This window comes from Bactrocera oleae, chromosome 5, assembly GCF_042242935.1.
Source record: "Bactrocera oleae isolate idBacOlea1 chromosome 5, idBacOlea1, whole genome shotgun sequence".
Lineage (NCBI taxonomy): Eukaryota > Metazoa > Arthropoda > Insecta > Diptera > Tephritidae > Bactrocera > Bactrocera oleae.
In genome coordinates this window covers 10,294,973-10,309,170 of record NC_091539.1, presented here as the reverse complement: position 1 = coordinate 10,309,170, position 14,198 = coordinate 10,294,973, and the positions used below count along the sequence as shown (strand labels likewise).

Sequence of the window (14,198 nt, the reverse complement as noted above, 5' to 3'; positions counted from 1 at the left end):
CGGTTGATTGGTAAAAAATTGAGAAAAACTGCAAAATTGAAGAGGTCTTTTAAGAGTAGAAGTATTCAAAACTGAGTACTTTAATCTTTCTATTTTATATTTTGAATAGCTTAAGACCTCTTCAGACCAGTATTCTATATAAATCTTGATACAATTTATATGGATACCCTTGGTTATCTTATCCGATTAACCTCGAATTAAAGAGTATTAATATTTTTCATATTTTAAGCCGAAACTCTGGTCTCCCAGAGATTGATTAATTTATTTCATAAGGAAGCTCTTTGAAGTTCGCATTCATTTTCAGTTTACACCCGTAGTGTCGAGATTTAAAAACGCTTTAATCTATTGAAAGTTTTCTGTATCTACCAGCCACATTTTTGATTTGGAAACCTTCAGAAGCAGAACCTTGTCATTTATTAGTAACAGATGTGTTTGTCAGAGTTGACACCTTCATGAGGCAAAACTCTTTCTTATAATGTCTTGCTCAAATAATCCAAAAAATATCTTCCGGATATATTAAATTAGGTACCTTTTACAGCCGACTTGATATTTAAAAATTTTGCTGATGGAACCTTCAGAAGCAGAGCTTTCTGTTCAATTCAGACAAGACAACCTTGATGCCTTGTTAATAACTCTCTTATAATCTTTATAGGAATCTTTACTTTATAAGCCGCTCATCTCTTTTATCCTCCATACACCATTCTTGGTTAGGCGTTGGTAGTTAATAATTCTAGTTCCCAAGTATTGAAATATGTTTGAAACTTCTTAACCATAACTATTAACAACAGAGCTTTCGTTCTAAAGTTATTTACTGCTGGCCATCGTGTTCTCTCTGATCTGATCTAATCTGACTCTTGACCGAACTTAGCCGCTCACAGAGATTCCTCCTGGTTCCCATCTGGATAATTTTAAATATTTCTCCAGCTATAATGCATGGTTATATAATATAACATGTGTCTTTCTGTCGGGTTATGTCAGTGAGAGAGAAGCAGCCTGCGTCTTTTAGCATTTAATTCATTCTTTTTTATCTAGTCATGTCGATAAGCCTCTTAGTACAATCAATGCATTTTATCACAATTTCGGCAGAGTAATTATATAGGCCGCCATTAAAAGCGGTAAAAAACAAATTATAATTATATTGTCATATTTTCTAGACAAGCTTCTAATTCTCTTGTTACATGATTACTTACGGCAGTAACTCGCCAGCTCGACAAAGTGAGAGTTGTTGCTACGACATTTAAATAATAATTTGTATTAAAGTTTCGTGAACTATACAGTAGAACACAGCCAATGGACTTCGTAAAGTCACTGGGTGCTCTGCATAAGTGCATGCAACTCAGCGCCCTCTCACAATGGATGTCGGAGCGTAAAACCGGCAAACTTTATCTCTCGCGACTGCTCGAAAGTTATGCCATTTGTACTCTACTCATCGCGTTCGCCGTTGTACTTTTTGACATCTTTAGTGACGGTAATTACTTTCGCATTTCGGAAAATGATGTCGGCCAAACGCTGGACTATATAAAATTGATGGGCATACGTGTGGCGCATTTTGTTTCTATTTTGGAGGCATTTCTACGGCGACACGATCACAATTCATTCATAAAGCAAGTAAGCGAAATGGATCGTATTTTCGAATGTTCACTAAATGTGGACGTGAATGATAGGTGAGTGAGAAACATGTGGAAGCAGGAGAAGTTTTCTATTTGGTTCTTATTGATTTTGAGTATCGGGGGCTTCACGTTTTAGAACAGACCAAAGAGTTGTAAAAAGTCCCGCTCACTCTATATAGGATAGGTTCTGCAGCGCTTTTCAGCTGAGGTCGTGACGATATCCAGACTTTAGATTACAATTACATAAAACAAACTCAATGTAAAAGCATTTTACGCTTCGGGAGCTTTTATAGATTCACAAACGCCGATTTTAATCCCTTTATCTCTCTCTATACTTGTGACTTTTCCTTCCGTTGCTTCTTTTTGATATCGACTAAATTAAGTATTCTCTGGATATTATGAGATGCCAAAAGAAACTGAAAAGAACTAATTATTTTTGAAACAGAATACTGCTTCCACAAGAAATCCGAAACCTCTATTGAATCATTACAAATTTTGATATAATACCGATTTTCTACCAGAGAACGTCGTAGCAATACAGTCGGTTTTCGTCCAGCGGTCTTCGTACCAAGCTTGCAGGCTTTCTGCTATTTGTTGTTTTCGTATTTCCCTGGGAGCCACTTCTGTGCTATAAAGGTCATAACCAGCTCGTTCACGCAATATATCCCATTGCGTTCCATATGTGTGATCTCCTTTTATCATTTTGGGCTCTCAAGTAATGCAGTCCATCTTTCACATATCTTTATCAATATTTCTATCCCACTTCTGCACTTTTTAAAACATCGCTTTCACTTCCTTGCTTTCAGTTTCCTACGCCAAAAAATTTTGCGTCGCGGCGTCCTTATGATCTTCGTATATTTCGGCACTGAGGCGCTGAAATTGTGGCTACATTTTCTCGCTAATGATCAGAACTACTCTATAAATTTGATATTCTATCTGCTGCCATTTTATATTTGTGGCGTGCGTTATTTTCAAATATTTACCGCTATTATGATAGTGCGCCATCGCTTAGATAAACTAGTAACAGCCATGAATGAACTGAACCTGTTGAATAGCAAGCCGAAGCAGAATACGGGTGGCAGTTCGAATACAAATATAAAATTCATATCACAAGCATCACCAGTCTACGAAATAACCGATTACCTGAAACATCAGTATGATATGGAGAATCCAGATATGAAGCGTTTGCTTATCATACGTGATCTTTACAATCGTTTGTGGGAGCTGACGGTCACGCTCAACTACGATTTTGGTATTTCAATATTGACAAATGTGGGCAATGACTTTATATCCATCACCGCAAATTGTTACTGGATCTTTTTGAATTTAAAAACATATTCAACAACACTGCAAAATTTTTTGGAGATCGCTAGGAGCCTCACCTGGTCCACACCGCATCTCTTCAACGTACTAATGTTGGCATTACTCTGTGAGCGTACGGTTCAGCGGGTGAGTACAGAGCATGAGTGATTTTATATATCTCACTTACTCATTTTAGTCTCAAAATTTAAGACTACGGCAATTGCTTTGGGTCTTCATCGTATCGAAACCAATATTTGGAACGACAATCATAATACCGTGGTGAGTAAGAAATTTAAGAATATCTTTTTTGAAACAACTGCGCGTTTAATTTTTGAAGTACTGTGAGAATTGTATTTCATATAAAACAAACTATCTTAGAGATGAAACTTATACTACCGCTAAAGACTACCAAATAAGCTCGTGTTCAAATAAGCTTAAACATATTTATCTAATCCTACTCTCTCTCTCTCTCTCTCTCTCATTCTCCCTCACCTTTTCTCCCCTTTCTCTCACTCTCTCTCATATTTTCTCTCGCTCTCCTCTCTAGCTCTCACTCTTTCCCTCTTTCTCTTATATTTTCTCACTCTCTCAAATAGCCTCACCGACGTCATCGATTTCATGGTAATATTGGTCATATTATGTAGTAGTTCTTCTTATTTCCTTTCAATTTAGCTATGATATCGAATGCTTTAAAGACTGGAGCATGAGAATTTTTTAGAACGGTCTGAATCCGTATCAACGTCAAACTAAGTTAATATTCTCCTCAAGGTCGTATATTTCTTCATTGTCGTTTGATAACTTTAAAATAATCTCTTCCTTTTGATCCGACAAGAGTTCGGCCGTGTTGAGAAAATCCTTACCTTCACCTCCTTACTGCAAGCTAAATATACCGAAAAACCTCATTTTAGGCTTGCTATTCGTTGTTTGGCACTTTATCCGATAAATGAATAGCTTCTATTTTTTTTTGCAGATCGAGCAATTCTCTTTACAACTTTTACATCAAAAGTTGGCCTTTTCAGCCGCTGGATTCTTTGACATCAATTGTTCATTAGTCTATACAGTGAGAGCACATACATAAATGTACTTATCTAATGCATAACTTGGGTTTACTTTTTTTATAGATCGCTGGCGCTACAACAACATATCTAATAATACTTATACAGTTCCACATGGGCGAGGATAAGTTGACGACAAATTGAAACTGTCAGTTTTATAATTAATTAATCACAAGTACTTTGAATGTAAAAATAGAAATAAAATAGATTTAAATTAAATATAATTTGTTTTTAATATTCTCCATTTGGTTACATTATATTAGGTTAAAAAGTGATCTTTACAGGGATCTCACTTTGACAGCTAAGAACTGTTGTGGTAACTAATAAGCCGACAAAGCGTTTTGAGCATAGCACAACTTCGTTGAGGCAGCCAATATTAGTTTCGACTCTCAGACCGCCGATGGTATGACTGCTAAAATGTTTCAACCTCAGTCTTACAAAAGTTGGATAATGGAGGAGAAAATGCTTGGATGTTTCGACCTCACCTTCTTCTATACAACTTTAACAATTTGCGTCCGATAAGATTTTTTTCCTTAATAAGAGCTACTCTCCAGCTTCTTGCATACACCACGCATACTTCTTAGTATTGCCAAGAGCTAGTAATAAACCCCGTGTTTAATCGCTTTTTTTTAAATTTCAACTACTTTCTAGTTGACCCAGGGGTTGATATTATATTTTAGGTCCTCTACTCTCTCAAGCTCAGTTCCATACACTGTTTCTGTACTACTTGACGGCAGGCTCGTATTTAGATCATTATGGAAAGATCGCTCGATGGAGAGAAATTCCAAAACTTAACAATAGTTTATGATAGGACAAGTTCAGTTCTTATAATATATAGATTGATAATATGAACAGACTTGATAACGATACCGAGTATGTTCATCAAATTGAGCCACAGGGCTTACAAAACCAAAGCTGCAAGGGATGCCCAGACTGTCAATTACCGCTAATCTAATAACATATCTCCCCTTACTCTATTACTCTACCGAACCCAAAAACCTCTTAGATATAATCTCTACGCAGTCGTTGGTATATTTATCGCTTAAATAGGCTGACTTTTAAATTACGCAAAGTGTTTGGTGATCTAATTGTGCGGCCGAAATTTAATTATTATTCCATTTATTTGTCACTAAATATGGCGATTATAATCTTCAATTCAGCAGACGATTAAAATAATGATTTCATGATTTCTGTTCGTACTCCTGATTGTTTATGCAAAATCATTCAAGCTTCCCAAAGCAACCAACATAAAGAACTTGGCCACAAGGACTAGTTATTGACACATGGTCGAGACAGAATGTACTATCGTAATATTTTCGCAAACTTGGCACGTTACTACTATTTAGTAATGATGTATTTACTACTTTTACAACCCGTGCCCCGTCTAGCATGGCTCACGTCCATCTGTCGGCTGGTCTGGATTGTTTGGCTCACAAAACCCGGCTACGCTGTTATATATGAACTACTCACGGAAAATTTTGAAAAGCTCGGGCACATAGTCGGCAGTGTCTTGTTTGTCTTTAAGATACTAACGAACATAGTGACCTACGTCGAATCCATGTGTAAGATAAAACACTACCAGCAGCTGCGACGCCTGGAAATCGAAATGGATGCATTGCTACGAAACCATATCGACAATACGGCGACATCAGAGCGAAAAATGTGGCTCAAAGTATTCTACTGTACGTTCATACAATTCGTATACGATATCCTTCAGCTTGTGCTTGCCTTCAGATACTACATGTCGCCGGTATTTTACTACGCAGCGCCAATGATGTCAATCGAACGAGCACGTTATGCACAAATCTCGCTTACGATTGAGCGTCAAAATGAGCGCGCACGCAGTTTAACTAGTTTGCTGCGGGTTCTGGTAAAAGCTAATCGTCCAAAACATAAATACACAAGTGATGTGTGGCAACCCTATGCTTTGTGGGAATATGAAAACCTGAACTCTTTACGTCTGCTACAAGGACGGCTCTGCGAGCTGTATCAATGTGTTGGCGATTGCTATGGTTGGTCCATCACTGTTTTGCTATTTAAGACATTCTTCACTGTAGTAGCCAACATTTTTTGGTGCATTGAAATCTTAAGTCGTGATTTTCGGGTCGGACAGTTCATGTATGATGCGCTGACCATATTGAGGTTAAGTACTTTAGCGGTGATATTGTTGATCACTGCTGACAAAGCGAGGCAACACGTAAGTGCTTAAAGCTTTAAGAATAACATAATTTAAACTATTTTTTCTAGAATATGCAAATAAGCGGCCTCATCTTCAAGTTGGCGAAACCGCTGGGCAATAAAGCTTACAACGATCTCCTCTCCGCTTTCTCACTACAATGTCTACATCAACCATTTATGATAAATGTAAAAGGCTTTTTCAGATTGAATTTACCCTTACTAGGTGATGTAAGTATTGAGATTTAAAAATAACTCGAAAACTTATTTGAAGATAGATGCTTAAAAATTTTTGTTCAATTTACCTATCAAAATTATGAAAGAAAATTTAGTACTTGTTTCTTATCAGAGTGGGTTTTCGAACGTTTTCCACATAGTCTAGTCCACTTCAGATTACACTTTCGAGCTTTTACTCAGTACTCACTTTTCTCAAGACCTGCTCTCAAATGTTTGCCACATTGCTTTTTGCCAAAACTATACAAAACTGCAATCCATTTTGACAAAACCTTAAAATAAACAACCAGCGCTATTGAAATTATTCATCGCGTTTCATGGGTCTGTTGTACAAGTATTTACCATCAGATCATTAACGAAACCATGACACTTATTAGCATTTTTTAATCATTCGTCTCAGCTTACTTATGTTAAACTAAGATGGCGGTGGTTGATCGGTGGTTCATATGTTTTACGAATTTATTGGTAATAAAAGAGATCCAACAAAAGTAATGACATCGGATGTGGAGTTTTTCTCTGTTAACACTCGAACTCTCCGAACTTTTATTGAAACATTCAGCATCGTAACATACAAACGACTGAGGCAGTTTTGTAAGATATTTTTACATGATCTAAATACATTTTAGCATTACCTAATGCGGGTTAAATGCTATTAGCTTCAACTCTAGATATGCTGTAATCGGAACTCAAACCATCAACCATACTGGAAGTTAGTAACTCCTAACCCCAAAATGCTGAGGCTTATTTGGCTATATTCGGGATATTGACTTGTATTTTATTGATACTTCCTTTCGATAATAAAAAGTATTTGAATATGATTAACCCGATATCTTCATTTATTTTCAGCTTTTCGCTCTATCCAATACATATCTGGTAATATTAATGCAGTTCTTGATGTATGAAGAAATAAATAGCAAAATGACGGTCAAGTCTAAACTAACAAGCAATGCAACAGGAACTTAAAGGACGACCTCCGCAAGAAGTCAAAATTTCTAAACTTTGGGCGAGGCATATACTTGTACAAATTGTAATAAGAGCACCAGATAATTGGCGAAGACGTGGATTGTCTGTAAATGTATTGCAATGAAATATTTATTTAAAAATAGATTATAAACATATCTGTATAAATTACCGTTGCTAAATTTTTCAAATCAATTATATGAAGATCATTCCAATATTGAATTCAGAACTTAAAACCAAACACCACAGATTAAGCAGCTGCTAAATACTTTTAATGTTATATATTGTAATATAATCCAGTAGAAGAGGTTCTGGCAGAGAATGTTAACAAATAGAGAAAGCACAAATGTTAGCTGTGCTAAAATGTAAACTATTAAAAGGGAACATCGAAAATGCGCAAATTCGAAAGTTCAATTACACCACATCAAAAAGATATCTTCCCCTCATGATAATCGAACTCAACAAACTACACCACTCTAAGCAGGAACCAAGAAAATTGTCACCACCTTATAAAGGAACGACTAATATATGTACGTATGCGCAGATGTTCTTTGGCATGCGTGTTAGGGAAAATTAGAATAACAAAAAGAAATAATAGATTTTGAAGAACATTTATATAATGAGAAAAAAATTAAATTTAAAGTAAATTCAAATGATGTGCTATACAAGCAGCACCACAAACAATATCTGAACATATTACTCTAATGTGTGAAAATTATAATTTTTTACTTGTTTCAAATGTGAATATTCTCGAAATTGCCTTTCCTTCATTCGCATATCCAAATATATTTGCATATATGTACACATATCTACATATGTAGGTCTCTCAATATGCTTTCGCAAAAAATCAAACATTCGCGCAAGTGACAAAAAAAACGTAGACGCACCATCATTGACCAATAAGATTCGAGCAAGCTTGCGCTATATTTTCTACATAATGCATATTACAACGCCAAAAAATTCATCATGCTACAAAACCAAGCGCGATCGTGTATAAATCTGCACTGCGCTCTTTTTTCTGTGTTTTTAAATTTCATTCAGTAAAATTGAAGTATCAGCAAAATTAGAATTTTGCAATTTGTATCACTGAAAATCCTACCATTCCCCTCGCATTTGTATGTACCCCACAAGCTGCTTCCTCACAACATTTGCTAAAAATCAGAAATTGAAGAATTTGTCTGATGTTCCGTTCAGAAAGGAGAATTGGCAACATGGCCTATTAGCGAGTTATTATATTATTTGAAATGTATATATATATTGTATATAATCTATATATTCTAAGCACACTCCATATAATACTTTTATATGTTTACTTATTATCATTATTTCATAGTTTTTCGATTTAGCCCATTTTACCTAATAAGAACGCTATTAAAATCCAGTCCAATCATCGGTAGTCGTAGTATTTCAAAAGAGCATAAGTCAACTTACAATAGCAAACCGAGGAAGGACAAACGAGACAACATAGCCGACCGACATTGTCGAAAATCGCGCAAAATTCGGCGTCAATATGTATGCGAGCTCGTATGTATGTATGTCTGTCGGCAAAGTTGTCATTTGGTTTTCTTCAACGTTTTGTCAGAACTCGATTTTTTGATCCACCCCGTCTCTGCGCGAACTCGCCGTTACTTCAATGGCATGCCAACATGGACAGAGGCGTTTCAACGGAGGATTTTTATCATATTATTATATTGCTTAATTTGTATTGAGAAATACTGATATCTTAGGGCTTAGTTACGCAATATTATAATATTTGCGTGAAAATACAAATACACATAAATTTATACTGATTTAAAAGTTTTTAAAATAAACTCGATTAATAAAAATAGATCTGAAATAATTACGTGGTATCCCTCCTTGCCTGCGACCGTTCAACTTGCTTTACGCAAAGTATTAACATTCTCTGGCTAAAGTCTTCAGTAGACCTTATGACATTTCTCCACACTCAGTTCCATAATTGTTGCTATAATTTGTATTAAGCGCATAACATATACCTACATACTTGTATGTGCTTAAGGCAATCAGCATCAAGCAGTGTCCAACCGGTGTGGGGTGATTGATAAAAATAATGGTCAATTTAACAATAATTAGGAATAATTATGCACTTAAGGAGAAAGCCAGGTAAAATGACAAACCATTTTGTAATTTCCATTTACATTTAGTTAAAATTCACAGATGTTTGGAACAAATAATAGACTTAAAAGCTTTCTGTCGCCGCAGAAAATTATTTTAATGTGACTATTTATCTTTGAATGACTATAACTATCTTAAGTCTCGACAAAGTCTGTCAAAACTTAGATATACTTTCTCACACAATATTATCTTAACCTCACACCATATTCTAACCACTTACCGAATAACATTAAAAGCATCGGGGTCGGCACTTTCTCTCGACCCTTGAGAACTACACTGAGTATAGCTTTTGAAGCTAGCTTTATTAATAGAACCTCTTGAAAACATATAGGTAGACCTGATCATATGTACGTACAATTTAATATTTTCACGAAATCGTTTCAGTTGCGCACATTCGCTGTGGGGTTAATCATGCTACGCAGTATCGCATTCCGATTGCCTCTATTCTTCTCGGCGAACATAAATTGTATAAGTATGACAAGATAGGTGACGATGGACGCAACCATCTAAAAATTTTAGAAAGATAATAAAGAGAAAACATTATAACAGAAATCGAACTCTAGGAATTGCAAGAAAATTCGCTACCACAAAGGCTACTCTCTACGTCTATAAATAGCTTTAGTTTAATGAATAAAATACAACTTACACAGCCCAAAAGATTTAAATTTAAATCGAAGAATTCATTTGCAGTAATTATATACTGTTGATGTAAAGTTTGCAACGAAAAATCCGTAACCAAATCGTTATAGCTTTTACTGCCCAGTGGTTTGACGAGTTTAAACATAATGCAGCCTATCTGGCGACTCTGAAATTGTAACATATATAAGAGAGAACACCAGAAAATGTCTTCTTTCACACCTAAAATTAATCTGCCGATCTCTTCTCGTATCAGCTGACTCCCATCACCGCACTCACCTGTTCCTGACTATTTTGACTTTGCCAGCACAAAATATAGAGCAGTGCCACCACAACCACCAAAACTCCGAGATTTCTAATAAGCGTAACATGCTCGCTCAATCGTGCAATTGCCGCAAAAATTATCCAATAGGAATTTATAATGAAATATACGAAGTACATTATCATAAACGCTAACATGGACCAGCCATAACTCTCGTTGATTGTCTTAAACATATTATAAATATCGCCATAAAGCTTTTTATACACGCGCAGCTTCTGCTCATCAGCTTCCTCGCTGGGCTGCAACGTCTGCGGCATGACGCGTATAATACACCCCTTGGATACCGGCAAACCGCGTAGATAGTGGCTGAAGACACGACGTATATTTCGTTCACCCATTTCATTGAGTTTGCGACACAATATAGTGGCGTACTCATTCAATACCGTTATGGATAATATAAGTTCTAAAATGCGAAATTGTACCGCCAAAGCGTTCAGCAATGTATGCCAAATTAGTAAGGTCCTCTTCAGAGTCATCTGATATATACTCATATACAATGAGTATGTTTTCAACGAAGCACTAACTATAACGACGACAACACTGAGCATTGATGAAATGCAACTCTGACAACTGAAATCGCTATAGGCGTGCTTACGACCAAATTTTTTACTGAAACGCTTTTCGAACTGCCTGAAAATCTTTGTTGTTTGCTCACGTTTGGACTCCATAAAGAACGATTCGAGTAGGATTGTAAGATGTGAAAGCATTTGAGTTATGTAAAGTAGGTTGTACATGAGTCCACCCATGTCGATGTCGTAGAGGTGTATCTCATAAAGCAGTGAGTAAAGTAAGACAAATGTAATATGAAAGATCCAAAAGCCGGTGTAAAGCTTGTAAATGAGTTGAGATTTCGTGAAGCTACGACATGCGAAGAATATGCAGCCAAAATTCACGAAAGCTCTTATGAATTCGAAAAGATATATAGTAAAAGTTTTCTTCTTAGCGCGCTTGTCGATAGCCATTTGGACGTACAACTGACTATTTGTAACTTCAAAGGATAACTGTTGGAAATGTTTTATATTACAGCAACTACCAAAGTAAATGCAATCAATTCACTTAATTAGTCAATCAATCAAGTAAAATTTTAACGCATTGACAGTTACAAAGAAATTAAACTATTGTACTATTTGTTGAAAGTCATGACTTTTCTCTGTAAATTTAGTCCTATTTTTGTTATTAATCGCCTCCAATATATAAGTAGTAATAGTATAACACTAAGTCAGTTACACAATTTATAGACTAATTCGACACTTTTGAAGTCATTGTCAGCTTTCAATAAGTATTCAGCAGGTCTTAAATTGTGCGTTGTGATACAATCAAATCAATGAGATAAATTATGAACTAATTCAGCTCTTCAGCTGTCAAGTCAGCTCGTAATAAATTGCAAACATTTACGCAACTTTTGATATACCATAGTAAGAATAATACTTTATTTTAATATTAATTAGTATTATTAGTATTAATATCCGTATTTAATTTACGTTCGGCTTATCTACTATTTACTCAGCATAACTGAAGTCAATATTGCTTTGCTTTTAAGGGGCTGATTAAAAAGAATTTATTTAAGATTTTATGAATTTTATTTAGTTTGTCTGTCAATCAATCTTAATATGATTTTAACAAACCACAAATTATTTAATCTGATTACTAAACAATTAGTTATATAATTCTTTTGTTTACTTAATCAGCAGAACCAAAAATTATTCAGCTCCTTTGAGTTTTAATCCTGCAGATATTTGGCTCAGTCTTTAAATTATTAATCTTTATTTTAAATAGATGTTAGATCATAATACATGTTTTTTTAATTGATCATTTATAATATTTTGTATACAGCACTTTACAACTTTATAATTTCTATAATCAATTTGGAACAATTTTATATTATTCAGCCAACATAAAACTTTTTATAACATTTTAGCTAAAAATTAAATAAATTTTGCTTATAAAACACTTTATCTGGTTATTGAAATCAATTGGGTTTATTGTATATATTTGCATAAAATTTGTTGAAATTTTTGATATACACTTAAGAGAAAGGAGCATAACTTATTACCAGCTTTATTCAGCGCATTTTACGAACGAATATTTATACTAGCTCGTCTATTCCGAATTTTAGTCGGTAATTCAGCTTCTTTGTTGCTTCTTATTTGCAACTAAATTAACGCCTCTTTCACCCCACCACTTACCTTCTACGCACTCAACTCCGCACTCAAGAACAATAATGCCACGCACACCAACAGAGATAAACTAGTCTTGCTAATAAAGGGTATACAATGCTAGGCTTGCCGTCTTTAGAACGCCCTAAAAGTTCAATAGGCATAACAAGTGAACTCGAAAATCGTTATATTGTACATAATCAATCCTGTCTAACCAAAATGATATTTCAAACAACCGAACGCCTCAAATAAGCGACAATAGATCAGACGTAGCGCATTTAATTGCTTGAACTCTCATAACTCTTGAGCGCGCCATAAAGTGTTGGCGTTGCGATATTGCGCGACATTATGTGTAATCAATTTTCGCAACGCATACTGCAGCATTTCACTTCGTACATTTAATTGCAAGACAATACCGACGGTCCGCCGATAGCGCATGCGCATACCAATCACCATTGACAAGGAATACCAACGCCTCACAAGCGCTCACAGCTTCCAATACAACAAACAAACTACGCCTGCACTGACAAGGTGCCAGTGCAGATGTATGCCGGTTCAGCGTGTGTGCGGAAATTTAGTCAACTTTGGCACATAACCGAACCGATATTTCGGATAACGTATCCATTGCGCATCTGCAGAGGTATCAAGAGCATATAACCGAAATTGTTTTGAATTTACAAAACCGACTGTTCCCAAATTCCAATCCTAACTTTTCACACAAATATCATTTCAAGACGTTTATGAGCCCTAGATGAATTGCAGCATAACCTGTAATACGATTTAGGGAAGAGGCAGGTCTAAATAATGCGCCAGTCCATCTCACTGTATGTGTAGACGATTCTAAATTTCCTGAAAAGCGTTGGATCGAGATATATACGAGTACTACGACAATGTTCTAAGCTGTGTGTCAGCGACACAGTAATGTTATCCTATCTAAACAACAATCACATACAAATATATCCAAAAACTGATAAATATTTCTCCCTCTCAACCAAACTTCGGCTCAATAAGATTAATTGTATTAAAATATAATTCAAAACAATTTCATTATTCTTTATTCGGGTTTCACTCACTTCGTTGGCTAAAGTACTTTATCTTTAGTCTACAGCCATTTTTTAAACATAAGTCTCAAAGAGCACCTACGAGCGCAAATACTCTCAACTTTGTGGTCTTTAAGTATGTCCACCAGCTGTGTAGGATCATTCTTCTATGAACTATTTATAGTGAAGAAACATACATAATTTAATGAGTGGAGGGTTTAACAAGTTTTGAGCCGTTTCCGAAAGATTACAGATTTCGAAAGAAGCTTTGTCATTGCAGAAACTCACTCGGAAATTTACCATTTTAAGCTTTAACTTAGCAGGATTTTGAGCGTCCAACCTTCTGGGTGGCTGATTCCACGAAGGCCATTTCACGTTACCGTCAATATTTATAGCCTACAAATTTCTGGAGAAACAACAACAACCATCGACTTGACAGTCACGGACACTGCTGGTACAAATCCGTAGTATACCAAGAAGCTAAGAAGGAGATTGAAGATTTTGCTTGAGTTACACATTCATTCTGAAACTTTCGCTGCTTCCTTCTTTTAAAAAAAATTACAATAAAATTAATA

At 35.5% G+C, this 14,198-nt stretch overlaps 3 protein-coding genes across 3 annotated transcripts; 2 read left to right on the top strand and 1 right to left on the bottom strand.

Annotated features, from left to right (window-relative positions):
- The first annotated feature begins 1,290 nt into the window (after window positions 1-1,290).
- On the top strand, window positions 1,291-4,153 carry Gr2a (Gustatory receptor 2a). Its single transcript, XM_070110043.1, has 5 exons — window positions 1,291-1,664; window positions 2,417-3,059; window positions 3,123-3,191; window positions 3,883-3,972; window positions 4,034-4,153. The coding sequence occupies exons 1-5, from the start codon at window positions 1,291-1,293 to the stop codon at window positions 4,109-4,111; spliced, it is 1,254 nt and encodes a 417-aa protein (XP_069966144.1). The 3' UTR covers window positions 4,112-4,153.
- A 1,111-nt stretch (window positions 4,154-5,264) lies between these two features.
- On the top strand, window positions 5,265-6,428 carry LOC106620555 (gustatory receptor 23a-like). Its single transcript, XM_014239081.2, has 3 exons — window positions 5,265-6,164; window positions 6,215-6,373; window positions 6,417-6,428. The coding sequence occupies exons 1-3, from the start codon at window positions 5,265-5,267 to the stop codon at window positions 6,426-6,428; spliced, it is 1,071 nt and encodes a 356-aa protein (XP_014094556.2).
- A 3,421-nt stretch (window positions 6,429-9,849) lies between these two features.
- Window positions 9,850-11,173, bottom strand: LOC106620553 (gustatory receptor 23a-like). Its single transcript, XM_014239080.2, has 3 exons — window positions 10,385-11,173; window positions 10,116-10,274; window positions 9,850-9,975 (listed from the first exon to the last, which is right to left on the bottom strand). The coding sequence occupies exons 1-3, from the start codon at window positions 11,171-11,173 to the stop codon at window positions 9,850-9,852; spliced, it is 1,074 nt and encodes a 357-aa protein (XP_014094555.2).
- Window positions 11,174-14,198: the final 3,025 nt, after the last annotated feature.

Excerpts from the sequence above, each read along its gene's own strand:
- LOC106620555 (XM_014239081.2), top strand. The coding sequence starts at position 5,265 with ATGTACTATCGTAATATTTTCGCAAACTTGGCACGTTACTACTATTTA. Across the intron at positions 6,165-6,214 it reads CTGACAAAGCGAGGCAACAC|AATATGCAAATAAGCGGCCT; the intron begins GTAAGTGCTTAA and ends TATTTTTTCTAG.
- Gr2a (XM_070110043.1), top strand. The coding sequence starts at position 1,291 with ATGGACTTCGTAAAGTCACTGGGTGCTCTGCATAAGTGCATGCAACTC. Across the intron at positions 1,665-2,416 it reads AATGTGGACGTGAATGATAG|TTTCCTACGCCAAAAAATTT; the intron begins GTGAGTGAGAAA and ends CCTTGCTTTCAG. Across the intron at positions 3,973-4,033 it reads ATTGTTCATTAGTCTATACA|ATCGCTGGCGCTACAACAAC; the intron begins GTGAGAGCACAT and ends CTTTTTTTATAG.
- LOC106620553 (XM_014239080.2), bottom strand. The coding sequence starts at position 11,173 with ATGGGTGGACTCATGTACAACCTACTTTACATAACTCAAATGCTTTCA. Across the intron at positions 10,275-10,384 it reads GTCAAAATAGTCAGGAACAG|AGTCGCCAGATAGGCTGCAT; the intron begins GTGAGTGCGGTG and ends TTACAATTTCAG. Across the intron at positions 9,976-10,115 it reads ATTTAAATCTTTTGGGCTGT|ATGGTTGCGTCCATCGTCAC; the intron begins GTAAGTTGTATT and ends TAAAATTTTTAG.